General features: G+C 58.5%; 1 protein-coding gene across 3 annotated transcripts in view; it reads right to left on the bottom strand.

Moving 5' to 3' along the window:
- Window positions 1-13,082, bottom strand: part of NTNG2 (netrin G2) — a 65,675-nt gene extending 52,593 nt beyond the window's left edge. Inside the window, exons 1-3 of one of the 3 annotated variants that reach the window (XM_032866131.1) lie at window positions 12,051-13,082; window positions 8,140-8,269; window positions 7,207-7,901 (exon numbers count right to left, since the gene is read on the bottom strand). In XM_032866131.1, coding sequence (XP_032722022.1) covers window positions 7,207-7,419 — 213 coding nt within the window. In that variant the 5' untranslated portion in view covers window positions 7,420-7,901; window positions 8,140-8,269; window positions 12,051-13,082. Of the gene's footprint in view, window positions 1-7,206; window positions 8,270-12,050 lie in introns of all 3 variants that reach the window. The other 2 variants (XM_032866132.1, XM_032866133.1) reach the window with 2 other exon arrangements.
- Between the last annotated feature and the right edge of the window lie 317 nt (window positions 13,083-13,399).

The following is a 13,399-nucleotide window of genomic DNA, read 5'->3' as shown; positions in this document are numbered from 1 at the left end:
AACCCCTCTATGTGCCCTGGGGTCCCCCATTTTTTCTGCCTGTGACCAAAGCCGAACCCTAGCCCAGATTTCTCCAAACTCCCAGAATTTATTTGGCCATCCTCCTGGAGTGCTGGTGAATCTAGGCACACCGCATCATGGCGCAGAGGGGGAAACTGAGGCCAAGGGGGCCTGGCCTGGCGTGCCAGCAGCAGGGAGGCTTTGCAGAACCTGGAACCGTTCAGCTCTCGCACGCTCCCCCACCGCCCCCCCCCCAGCAGTTGGTGTGTGCTTAGGGAATTAGAAACACATTTTCATATATTTAAGCAAATCTGCCGCTGAGGAAAAACAGATCAGAATCTGCAAAGCGAAGCCGAGCAGAACCATTTTCTGCATCATCCGCCACTTCCTAGTTTCCTCGGCACTTGGTACCTGGGCACTCGTGGGCCAGATGGACCCTGGCCAGGTCTAAGCCAGGGAGCCTGGGCCATGGGGGCTGTGGGATGGGAATGGAGCTTTGCAGTCCGGGCTCCGGTCCTGGGGTGGCCAGGGCTGCGCGGCGAGGGGCCCCCCTCCTTTGAGCCTGCCACACTCTGTTCCAGCCCCTCTAGCCTCTGCCTGACCACTGTTCCCCTCCTCCCCTCCCATCCACCACATTCTTGGCTCAACACCCCCAGCCGTCCCCCAACACTAGGAGCCAGAGAGAAGAAGGCTGAATCCCAGCCCCACCACTGAGTAGACCTAGGGAAGCTTCGGTCTCTCTGTTCATCTGCCTAATGGAACCGTAAACACTCCACCGCACAGAATTACAGGGAGGGGGGTTAGATGGGACGAGGCGGTGACATGGCTTGGCCCCTCCCAGGCATCCAATCCCTCCCTCTGCATGTCCCCCGCACACCCCCCACCCCATGACCTTGAACGTGCCACTCCCTTCGCGCCAGCTGTCACTCCTCTGCATCCCTCGGCCCTTCGCCCCAGCCCCAGGCCCCCCATCTCTGAACTCCCATCGTGCACGCGGACTCTACCTCCCATTCCAGGCCTGGTCAACGGCATCACCTTCTATCTGTTACGTCCTACTGTCCCTCCTTTTGTCTCTCCAGCTAAGTTCTGGGATGGAAAAAGAAAATCCCTTTTTTTGGAACATTCATTCTGTGCCAGGCGCCCAGCTGAGGGCTCTCTGAGGCTTGTCTCATCTCATTCGTCAGCCTTCCTCTGAGCCCGTGGCTGCTGTCATCCCAATGATCAGATGAGAACATCGAGCCTTGGAGTACAAGGGACTCAGCCAAAGTCCCACAACCCAGAAGGACGGGGTAACAGCAGCTCGCATTTGCCCCTTCCCAGATCCCAAATTCTCATCCACAGTGGGGGGTAGCCTGCCCGGCTGTCCATTTGTCCATCCCCTTCCTCCCCGCGTGTGGGATTTGAGGCAGCTGGTGATAATACAGGCAAGGCCGGAGACACATGAGATTATATTAAAAATCAAAGCTGGAGAGTGTAGAGATGGAAGAGGAAGATGAGCCTGGGGAAGGCAGGGATGTGTATGCTGGAAAGTTCTAGAGCTTCTGACACTCCCTTCTGACACTTCTGACACTGGAGGCTACCACCTCCAGGCTCCTTCCCCTCTCCACCGCACTCCCATTGTACTGCGCCCACCCTCCATGGGGTGTCTGGACCCAAAGCGATTCCCTTAAGAAAGGTAAGGGGCAAGGATCTCACGCATGCGGGCACTGACCGCCCAGCAACGCTGCCCCCCAGCCTGTCACTCATCCGCTCCCCAGGAAGGAGACTTCACTGTGCAGGAAGATGTCATGCATGGAACTATTCTTGTCCCAAGCTGGGCCCTGCCTCAGGCGTTTCAACAGAATGAGCTGCGTTAACTAAGGGTTGGGTGAAGCTCTGGTTCCAAAGTCGCTTTCTACTTAAGGACAGAGCTGTGCAGACCTCCTGCTGTCACCCCATCGCCAGTCCCACAAAGCAGGGGCTCCAAAGGAGACAAGCGGGAGTTTCCGGTGCTTCCTCTGCCCTGATCAAAACCCTAGTTCTTCCTGTAAGACTCAGTTCTAATCTCTCCTCCTCTGAGAAGTCTTCCTGGATCACATCCACCTTCCACTTACCCGACATTTGTTCATTAAACGCATACCTTGCACAGATTGGAGACAGAAAGATGGGACAGCTCGACTTCTGGGGAGCTCACAGTCCAAGGCGAAAGAAAACACCAGGCGTACAATAGCCCTCATGAATGAGCATCAGCCATATGCCAGGCGCTGTGCACCAGACAGTCCTGTTTGCATATCCTATTCATAGCAGCAATTTGAGGAAATAAGGCTCAGAGAGGTTAAGCCTCATGCCAAAGGTCACACAGCATGAGGTTCTAACCTCTATCTCTCTGCCCCTAGGACCCACGCCCTTAAACCACTAGGCCAACATCAGTGAGCACGATGACGGGGGTGTGACCAGATGGGGGCCTTCTACCCACCTGGGTTAGGGAATCAGGGAAAGCCTCCTGGAGGAGGGGAGGTCCAACCTGAACCTTGAAGACTGAGCTGGGGTTTTCCAGGTAAATGTGGAAGCCTTGGAAATGAAGGAAGCGAGGGAAGACATTCTGGGTGGACGAGGCGGCCCAGGCAAGGGTGCAGAGGGGGGAAGCGTGGCGGGCTGGAGCACAAGGGGTGAGCTGAAGAGATGCATCTTCACCTTTCGGGGGCTCCCACCACAGCAGCTCTGTCTCCCTGACACCTGTTGGTAGTGTATGTGGGTCACGTCTGCCGTGCCGGCTCTTGGGGGACAGGAGGGGGCGGGGGCAAGTTGTTCCACGTGCTCTCCCTGCGGGTTTGGGGACCAGGAAAACAGAGGGGGAAGGAGGGCTGAGCCAGTGGAGCTGTCAGGTCAGTGTGGCTTGGTGGGAACATTTTGTGAACATGGAGGTCTGGCAGGAGGCGGGGCATCTATGACCTTGATTCTACATATGGTGTTCAATGTCACAGTGGGGAGGGGCTTGAGGACTCAAGGATCCACCCAACCCAGCAGTCCCCTTGGGTGGGGGGATAGGACCATGTGCTCTGCATCTGGGTAAACCGCGGCACAGAGAAGGTAAAGCAGGTGCTTGAGGAAAAAGGGTGCTCAAAGATACACCTTCATGGCCTATTCCTGGTTTCCCGTCAAGCCCAAGACCAAGGGTCCTGTACATGTAAAGTCTCCTTGGATAAAAAGTTTAATGTTCATCTATTTCAAAATCAAGAGGATCAAGATTGGATCAACAATCATATCAAAGCCTGACGCGAGAACAGAACTCACCCTCTTCAAGCACTTCTAGATATTCTGAGAGAAACATTTCCTTCTTCCAGGAAGCTGGTGGGGCGGGCAAGGCAGCCCACGATCGCCACCCATTACAGACGAGGAAACCGAGGTTCAGAGAATCTAAATGACCTGAGAATGGCAGAGCTGGGATGGGAGCTCGGGTCCTCAGACCCCAGGCCTGTGGCTCTAGACAAGATACCTACAGCCTCTCTTTGGAAGCTTCCAGAGGGTCTCAGAGACATCAGCTCCCAGCTCCAGCCCTCACTCCCGGGCTTGCTGCTCCCCACCATCTCCTTGAACAGGGATTCGGCACGTAGCCCACGCAGATCCCCTGGGAACGTCAGCCGTGGGGTGCGCGCACCACGAGGCCGTTACATACCTCGGACCGTACCCTGGATGTCTCTGAGATCCCTGGATCTTATGTTAAAATGCAGTTCCTGGCTCAGCAGTCTGGGGCAGGCCTGGGATTCTACATTTTTAATGAGGTGAGTCCAAGGACTACATTTTAGGCAGCCAGGGGGGACCTGTAGGGTCGCTTTAACCACCACCTGCCTGGTCTGTGGCCAGCACCCCATCCCCTCTCTCTTTCTCACCATCTCTCTCCTGAGACTCGAGGGTCAGCTTTTGTCTCTAGAGGCACAAGGAGAGTGTTTTGGGGCACCGTGGGGCTGTTCCCGACACCCAACAGCACAGGGGATGAGAAGCCTCAGTGGGTACTGCCTCTCCTGCCCCCTGGGCCCTGCCGCGTGGCCAGGCTGGCCCTCTGCAGCCGGCCGGATCGGAGGGTGGGGGGCCGCCCATGCTCTCCTGCAGTCCTCATTGAAATTTTGCCCTTGCCCTCAGATCCTTGGTTGAGAGCTCATCCCTATTAATTCTCACTGTGCATTTAGAGCCAATAGGTTTTTATTTATTCATTTATCTTGATCTTCTCCCCGCTCCCCTACCTCACCAGGCTGGAATTTACAATTCAGGTCTCAGGTGGCCTTGCGGAAGGACGGGAAGCTTGGCGGGAGGGAGGGTCCGCACCCTGAACCCCGAAAACAGTGGCTGCTTCGTGCCCTCCCCGTGCACCGTGGGGGGGTGCTCCAGGGCTCACACTCCCATTGGCTGCATGTGGGGACAGGTCCAGCAGTCGCCGCAGGGACCCACTGGGCACTGGCCAGGCTACCGGATACCATTAGGGCGCCCCCTGGTGGTTCCTGCCGCCGGCCGTGCCTGCAGGAGTCGGAGCTCCCTGACCATCCAGGGCAGGCCGGCTGCCCAGGGACCGGGAATGCAGGGCGTGGCATTCTGGAGGCTGGACAGAGGCAAAGAAGAAAAGCCAGGGACACTGCTGAGCGCGTCCTAACGATAATGATAAACACACAACTCCTACTGCACATTGAGAACCCACTGTGTGCCAGCTCGCTCTCCCCGGCCAGCTCCATGCCTTGCATGCGGGCTTATCTCTCCTTTACCGGGCAGGAAGCTGAACCTCTGCGAGGGAAGGCGGAGCCACCTGGTGGGGGAGCGTGGGCTCTGGCTGCAGACAGGCTGCCGTCTGCCTTCCAAACTGAGTGACCTTGGCGGGATTTAGGCAACCCCTTCTAATCCCTACAACAGGATTAGAACAGGACCCACTCAGAGCATCCTAGAGATGATTAAACGAGACACAGGCAGGACCTGCTCTGGGGAGGCAGCACGGGGGGTTGAAGTTATCTGGATGTGACCCCTTCCCCCACCGCTCCCTGCAGAAGCCAGCCCCCCTCCACCGGCCAGGCAGAGTCCCCATTCTTGTTGGCCACACACTTGTAATAATAGGCAGAGCGGGATGGCAGCCTGTGATGAAATATTTAAGTCCATCAGACAGGTGTGGAGACACGAGGACCCTAGGCAGGACCTAGGCAGGAGATGTTGAAGACGCTGCTCTTCCTCTCCTGTATTCCCAGGACAGAAGGAGGGGGGATGGCAGCTCCTCCCAGACCCCAGCGCTCAATGACACCTGCCGGGCCTCAGGCGGGACAACAGTCGGATTGGGGGAGGGTGAGTACCCCACCCTGGCAGGTGCCCTGGGTCCTCCCTATGAGAGTGGGGGCAGGGCAGAGGCCCAGAGCTAAGGGTATCGTGAGCCACCTTCGGCCAGGAGAGGGCCTCAGACTTGCATTTGATGGTCATCTCCCCTCAAGCCCTTGACCAGATGCTGGTCCAGTGAGTCATGATTTAGCTGCCCCGCCCCACACCCTCCCCCCAGTACATTAAAGCAATGATGAATATTTAAGAGAAGAAATACAGTCAGGACTCTAATACGAGAAGCAGAGGTTGACTCTGTCCCGGGAGTGTGTGGAGAAGTCTTTGCATGAGCTGGGCTGGGTCGCCCTCCTGGCACATAGGCTCAGAACTGAGCTCCACTGCCCCCCAAGTGTGGCCTTGCTCCTGACCTTTACGAGCTGACCCCCTTGCTCATCCCTGAGCCGTGAGACCCTGGGATCCCCAGTGCAGTGATCCCCACGAGCTATCCAGCAACCCCCGCTCCCAGCCCTCTGCTGCCTTCTTTCTCTCCCCCCATCCTCCCCAGCTTGCTCCCTTGGCCCAGCCACCAGCCACAGTAACAGCCTCCCTGCTGACAGTCCAGACAGGAAGCTACCTTCCCAGGCTGACTGCTCTGTGATCGGAATGCTGCTGCCCGTGGGACTGAGGCATCCTCAGGAGCCCAATGGAATACCTGCCCAGTCCAGCCATAAGCCCAGAGACCCGGAGGCTCCCTCAAGGACACATGGAGGCAGCAGTCACCCCAAAGATGCTGCCCAGCCCCTCCCATCAGCTCCTGCAGCCTGGCTGCCCAGCCCAGCCTCCTGCCAGGCACAGGGGCGGGGATGGAGATCTAAGGCTTGGCCAAGTGGGAAGGTCCCTCTCGGCAGGCAGCTTAGCTCAGACCCTTGAATCACAGCTTTACCACTTCCTGGTGTGACCTGGAGCCTCAGTTTCCCCTTGTGAACAACAGGAATGACAACAGCTAATACCTATGGGGCATTTGCTCTGTGAAAGGCCCTACTCAGCATTTTACACATATGAATCAGCTCACTTGCCCCTTACAATGCCCATTTTACAGACCATGGAACAGAGGCCCAGAGATGCCACTGGTTCAGAGCCCATCCCCTGAAACTCCTCCTTGATACAACAGAGAATCAGCCTGGATGAGCTGATGGGAGGACTTGCGTAGCAAGCTCTTAGCCCACACGAGGGGCTCCCATGAATGGTCCCTCCTATTATCACCGCTGTTGTGGTTGGTAACACGGACTGCTCAAGTGCTCCATGGCTCTAAGACCCCGTCCTTCTCTAATTAAGGACTCAAGTGACAACACCTGAACACCTGCTGTCCCCCTGACTTAACCAGTGACTGCAGTCACCACACATAGGGATGGGATTGGAAAGAGAACCAGCCACACCGTCCGTCCTGGTCTGGCTCTCTCCTTCCACCATTATGGACCCCCTCTGCACTTGCATCAAACCTTCCCCTTGGCGCGTGGCATGCGCTGGCCCGGCAACACGGTCTGCCGGATTGGATCAGGTGGAAGAGGACGTGGTACCACTGAAGGGATGCACAGAGCTCTCTGTGCCCTGCTCCCTTGCTCAGGGGAGGCGGGGCTGGTCTGCATGGCCTGGCCCAGGACCCATCACTATTATGGTCTTCCCAAGAGAAAAGGATCTGGTGGTCAGCTGGTCAAGAAGGTACCCACCCCAGAGAATGACGTCACGTGACTGCAGAGCCCTGGGGGTGGCCTTGGCTTTGGCCCTTTTCCAAGGTGGGACAGCCATCTGCTCCCAACCCAAGATGCGGGAAAGTCAACCTTGCATCTCTCTGGTCCTGCCGTTCTGCCCACCCATCAGCAGTCTGTCCCGGGCCCCCTCCCCCTTGGCCTGAGCAAACAGGACGGCGGGGGGCTGACTTACGTGGGAGCAGAACCTCTCAGGGGGGTCTCCGCACGTGATGCCAGAGGGCTCCACCTTCACTTTGACGTAGTCCTTCAGCCGCATCACCTTGGGCTGGCAGGCGTAGAACTCCCAGGTGGGGCCCTCGTCCGTGGTCACCCAGGATTTGCAGATGTCGTAGTCCCCCGAGGCCGGTGGGAGGCAGTACAGGAAAAGTGCGAGCAGGGGCAGCATGGCTGCGCAGTCCGCAGGGGCGTGGCCCAGACGGGCCCTGGAGAGGCAGTGACTGGGTCAGGCGGGACTCTCGGCCTCAGCATGGAAGTGCCACATCCACCAGGCACCGGAGGCTGGATGTCCCAGGGACCGGAGCCTGCCGGCTTGCGAAGAGCGAGGAACTTGTTTCTTCCCAAAGGCCGATTTGGAAAACTCAGAGCCAGCGTTTCTCAGACTGCTGATGGGCAAATCAGAAAGTTGCCCGTAACTTCGCGTCCTCCTAACCTTGGCATTACACCTCTCCCAGAGGCGAATCTGATCAAATCAGGCAGGCTCTCGAATTGTGACAGTGGGTGGAAATGGGATAGGGAGCAAATCCTCAGGGATCTGGCACGAGGCCGGATCAGATTGCTTTTAATTTTTGTCCTTCCAATCAATCCAGGTCTTTAAAGGGCCCTTAAATGTGTGATGTGCTCAACAGAACTGCAAAACAACCCTCCAGCCTGCGTTGTAGAGATAAAATAAAATCAGGAGGTGTGCGTGTTAGCTGGAACCGTGTTCCCTCTGTGGGACTGGACTGGCATCTCAGACCAATAGAAGAGATTTCTTTTCACCTGGGCTTAAAGTGACAACAATTGTGTGGCTGGACTGCCACATAAAAAAGCGACTGAGGTTCTTAACTGGGGAGAAGCTTATTTGGCTCTGCTTTGTGGGGACAGGCACTAATGGGGGCCAGCTGACCTTGGCTGGTAGCCATCAGCAACTTATTATGAAGTTTCTGACACTTCGGCTCTCAATCCATCCAGGTACCCGGGGGCTGGCTTGTCTTTCATTGTAAGAGGGGAGGAAGAGAGCTCATTAGCAACAACACCTGCAACAAATTAAAAAGAGAAGGGGGGGCGATAAAGATGCATAAGAATAAAAGCTCTCTGGCAAAATGTGCACACACAAAAAAATGAGGCTGCATTAGCAAGGTCTCCCGAGAAAGCCGGTTATTTTTATTAATATTAGATTTGTACATTTGCAGGCTCGGCACATTATTTAGAAGGGGATTTACTCCCCCCCCCTTTTCTGGGGTTATTAGGGCAGCAGAATTGCCCTTGCCTGGGGTCACCGACTTCCTAAAACATGCTCAGGGGTCAGGATTGAGTGGTGGCTCTCGATACTGTGACCGACAAGTCAGAATGTCAAAGCTGTCACCCTGAGTGCCAACGAGCTTGTATAGACAGGTACAAATGCAAGTGTGGGCCAGCAAGTAAGAACCAGGTGCTGAGAAGTCTCTCCCCAAATTCTACAACGGTCCATTGGATTTTCAACGCTAAGAAACTAGGGACGGTGAAAACTACCGCAGAAGTGATGATGGTTTGTCATGTTAGAGTTTCTGATCAAGGCCAAAATTCTGCAATCATCTTTGGAGGGTGTGTCTATCAATGAGTCACTATTATGATTATTGCTTTACTATTTTAAGCTACTGATAATTATTTAAGAGCCCAAATAGCTATAACGAAGATAAATGTTACATTGCAGAAAACATGACTCCGGTATCGTGGTGTGTCCCCAGACACTGGGTACATCACCAGGAGAATTTGAGTCCAGCCAGTGTGGGATCCTGGCCAAAAATACAAGCCAGTAGGGCAAAGGTTATGGGATGAGTCACACCAGACAGCCGCCTTATTAATTATTCTGGTTATTAGACCTATGATGATTGCCTCTTCATCCCCACGCTGCTTGGGCTTTGGTGCTAACTAACCTCAGCGATTTTCACCTGCCACCCCCTCGGGCCACCCCCTACAGGGAAGCCTCCCCTAAAGAGTTAATCACTTTGCCACGAAACCCCATTCTCCACCCAGACACAAACACGCTGTGGCCAAAAATGACAAACGGGGGAGGCGGACTCTGTCCAGAGGGGGCTGGCGGCTCCCCTGGGCTCCTACAGTAGCGCCCAGTCAGTCCGGGGGATCATAAATCAGCATTAAGGCCGCCCCTGCCCCTCTCCCTGGCTGAGGGGCTCTAGATGGAGATGAATGAGAAGCCGAGGGGGGACCACACTTTCAGGGCTCACCTCTGGCTGTTTAAAGAGAAACCTGTCTTAGAACCTGCCTGGCCTTGAATGCGCTCCTTGCTAGAAAACTCTCAGAAAGAACCCGCCTGGCGACTATTTTTACAACCTGAGAAAATGTCGTAAAAATAAAAGAGCGCGGCCGGTAAAGGTTTGGACGCCTCTCCCCAAGCTTCGAGCTGCCCAGAAAACAGCGCGTCCCTAATTAATTCTTCCAGCCCAGGACTCCCAACTGTTCACGGACAGGTAGGGAGCTCCTGACGGGGGAGGCGACACCAGGACGCTGGCTGCGGGCTTCCTTCCTCTGCAGGACCAGCCGCTGCCCAGGGTTTTGACTGCGCCGCGGGCAGCCTCCCCCGGGGGCGCGGGCGCGGGGAGGCAGCAAGGCCGGGAGGCCGGGAGGCCGCGGAGAGCCAAGTGCGGAGCAACTGGAAAATCTAGGAAACGCTTTGCAGTTCTTTCGGTTTAAATGCGGCGCATTCCCTAGAAAATGGGGTGGTGGTTGGGGCGGGGGTGGGGTGGGGGGAAGCCAAGGACAACCCAATCTGCTGGGGGCGGGGTAGCAAATGTGCTTACAACTCGTCAATCAGCGGGGCGTTGCTGGTATTACAGCGAGATTAGTGAGCTCAACAAGCGAATCTTACAGCGGCTTTTGCCAAAAAAGAAAAGCAAAAAAAAAAAAAAAAAGCCCAACCCCAACAACAACAACAAACAAACAAACAAAAACAAACAAACAAACCAACAAACCAAGGAGGGACGAGAGAAGCAAGAGGCCCCGGAATAAGGAGGCGGTGCGCGGGGAGTGGGAAGCCAGCCGGGAAATTTCAGAGTAAGAGGTTGTATCCCGGTGGATCGTTTTCTCCTTGGAAAATAAATCTTCACCTGATATTATTAAGAAACTGCAGCTCCCAGGAACAAATAGAATCAATGCGCTTTATTTCTTTTAAGAGTCCTCAGGAACCGAGGGGGGCTGATAGCCAGGGTATTAAAACCCGAAAATTAGATTTTACCAGGATTTCTGAACTCCGATTTCTCTGTCTTATTGAATTAGCGCCTCTCGGAGCTGGCTGGGCTCAGAGCGGGCTCCTCCCGGAGTTGCCCGCTGCGCCCTCGCCTCGTGGGAAACTTGGCGCTGTGGGCGCGGAGGCCCCCCTGAGGGCACTGGAAGAGGGGTCCGGGGGGCTGCGCACCCTGAGATTCCCTCTCCCTTCCCATGGGGGCAGCGGGGCGGAATGAAATCTGCCATCAAGGGGGTGGTGCCCGAGGTCTAGGAAGGAGAGGGGAGCCCGCTGCCGCCGGGTCACCTCCCCTCCCTCCACCCCGGGCCAGGTCTGCCGGGGTGCTCCGAGCACCGCTGGCTTAGCTAGCATCCTGCTACCCGCGGTCCGGGTGCCCCCCAGCCCTGGAACAGGGGCCCTCTCGGCTCCTGGCGCCCCCCACCGCCTCTTGGCGGCCGGGGAGCCCGGGAAAGTTGAGGGCTGGGGGGTGGGGCGCGAAAAGGAGGCCTGGGCCGGGCGGGGGTCGGGGGTCGGTCTTGGCTGGGCGGAGGGGTCAGGATGGAGTCCGAGCATCGGGTAGGCTGCACCGGGGCATGCATCGCACAGGGGCGTGCCCCCCAGTCCCGCAGCTGCGCTTTGTCTTTCCCAAGTTGAGCGCAAGCCCCGGCGGCAATTAATAATCAGGACTTTAATAAAAGCCCCGCCGGCACCGAGGGTGCCCCCTCCGTTGGCACCGCCTCCCTCAATTAGAAGACACCGAGCAAAGCCCGGGAATTAGTTACCTCCTTTTACCCCGCGTCGCTTCCAGCAGCGCCCCTGCCTCCGCCGCCCCCCGCCCGGGCAGGCAACTTACTCCGAGCCGGCAGACCCCGCGAGCCCACGGTCCTCTTCCCGCCTTCCCGCTGCCTCTGCTCCCCCCGTCTGCGCGCAGCCCTGTTCCAGGCTCCACTCCACACGTCCCCAAGCCCGTCTCTGCTCATCCCCCTCCCCCATTAGCCCACCCCTCCACGGCACGGAAAGAAGTTTCCAGCCTGGCTGGCGAAGAGTTTCTCTGCGCAACTCGCACAGACCCAGTTTTCGGAGAGATGGGAAGGGGATGCGGGGAAGGGGGGCTGGCGGGTGGCGGTCGAGGGTGGCGATTCAGTTGGGGCGGAGGAGTAGCGCGAGAGAAGGGTTAATTTCCTTTTTCACAAACACATGCACGCATTCTTGCAACATCTATCCCCACCACACACACGCGCGCGCGCGGGCACACACACACACACACACACACACACTCGCGCGCGCGCGCGCTCACACACACGATGGAAAAAGACCCTGGTAGGAAAACGCCAGCCGGAAAGACAAGCTTTTCCTTTAAGATGCTGCCACAAATGCACACTCACACACCCCTCTCGGGCGACTCCAGTCCTCCGCTAGTAACAGCAGCCACCAAATAACTTTTGCATCCGAGCCTCTGCTGGGCCGCTTTAAGTGGCTCCCGGGCCCCGGGGAAGCTTGCACGGTCACCGAAGCCCTTTAGAAATGAAACCAGGCTGGCAAAGCTGCAGCCGCTCTCCCCCCGCGCGCCCGCCGGCTCTCCCCGCCCGCCTTACCCCGGCTCGGAGCAGCTTCCCGGAGCGCGGACCCGGGAGGCCGAGGACCGCCGCCCGCGGGCGCTCCGCCTGCCCTGGCCGGCGCTGGGTGGGGGCGCGGGCCGGAGGGCGGCGAGCCGCTGCTCCTCGGCGCGCCGCTCCCGCTCGCCGCTGTGGCCGCCGCCGCCGCGGCCGTCAGATCGGGGCTGGGGCGCCCTCCGGCCGCCGGGGGGGCCGCCCGCAGCCGTCCCGGAGACGCGGGCCGGGGGAGGGGGCCGCCCGCGCCGCCCGCATCGCCCACCCCGGGCCGAGCGGGAGGTCGCCTCTAACAAGTGCAAACTTTTTGGGCCCCCTGGGCGGCTCGGAGAGGACCGGCGCGCGGGCACCGGGCAGCCCCCGGCCCGGGTGGGCTTCGCGGCGGCTCGTCGGGGCGCCGGGGCATCCCCCCCGCGGCGCGGCGCGGGCCAGATGGCGGGGCGCTTCACCGCCCCCCTGCACTCCGCTCCAAGTTAATGCCGGGGCTAAATCCTCTTGCCATCTCTCACGATCACCATCGGGGCTTTTATCTCTCGGTCTGATCCGGGCTGCGTAACTTCCTCTGTGTGGCTTTAACACACCATCCCACCACGGAGCAACGGTCTTCTTAAAGGTGCAGGAAGGAAATACTGCGAGACTCGGGGGACGCGCCACGGCCCGGGGAGGGGCGCCGCCAGCAGGGGCGTCCCGGCGGGCCCGCGGCCAGGGTGGCCCCAGCAGGCGGCCGCGGGAGCGAGCCTGCTCTGGGGGGTCGCTGCCTAAACATCTCCTCCCGGCTCGGGGGCCGGCGGGTCCCTGCGCGCAGGGCGCATCCTCAGCCGGCCCGGGTCAGGCGCCGCGGGGCTGCTGCTTCCTTTTCCAAAACCCTGGGGCCTGACGGGGTGCCAGCGCCCAGGGGTGTGGGGGCTGCCCCATCGGCACCAGGGAGGGGGCCAAGTGAGTCAGTCCACCCACCCCCAACAGCCAAGGGCTCAAGCCTGCCGCTCTGACTCCCTCTGTGAAGTGCTGCCACCCAGAAGGCCCCAAGCAGCGGGTAAAAGGGTGGGTGGGTGGATTTGGGGAGATGGGGAGGGGGAGCGATCTGAGCGCACAACCAGAGCCTGAATACCAGCTGACACATCGCCGCCTCCACCCTGATGGGCCCTGCTTTTGATGAAGCCAAGCCAGCTCCGGAGGGAGCGCAGAGTAGGGGGGCAGGAGGGGCCTCACTCCTGGTGAGAGGGCGGGAGGGGTGCGGGAGGACTCCTGCAGGGGGCCCGGGCAGAGGCCAAGGAGTTGGCAACCCTGGGCAGCCCTGGGCTCTTGAACCCCCCTGGAGGTTTCCTGCCGGTGCT

Source organism: Lontra canadensis, unplaced genomic scaffold, assembly GCF_010015895.1.
Source record: "Lontra canadensis isolate GAN:19392208 unplaced genomic scaffold, GSC_riverotter_1.0 scaffold30, whole genome shotgun sequence".
NCBI classification, from domain to species: Eukaryota; Metazoa; Chordata; class Mammalia; order Carnivora; family Mustelidae; genus Lontra; species Lontra canadensis.
The sequence above is the reverse complement of the archived record's forward strand: the minus strand, read 5'-3'. Positions and strand labels throughout refer to the sequence as shown.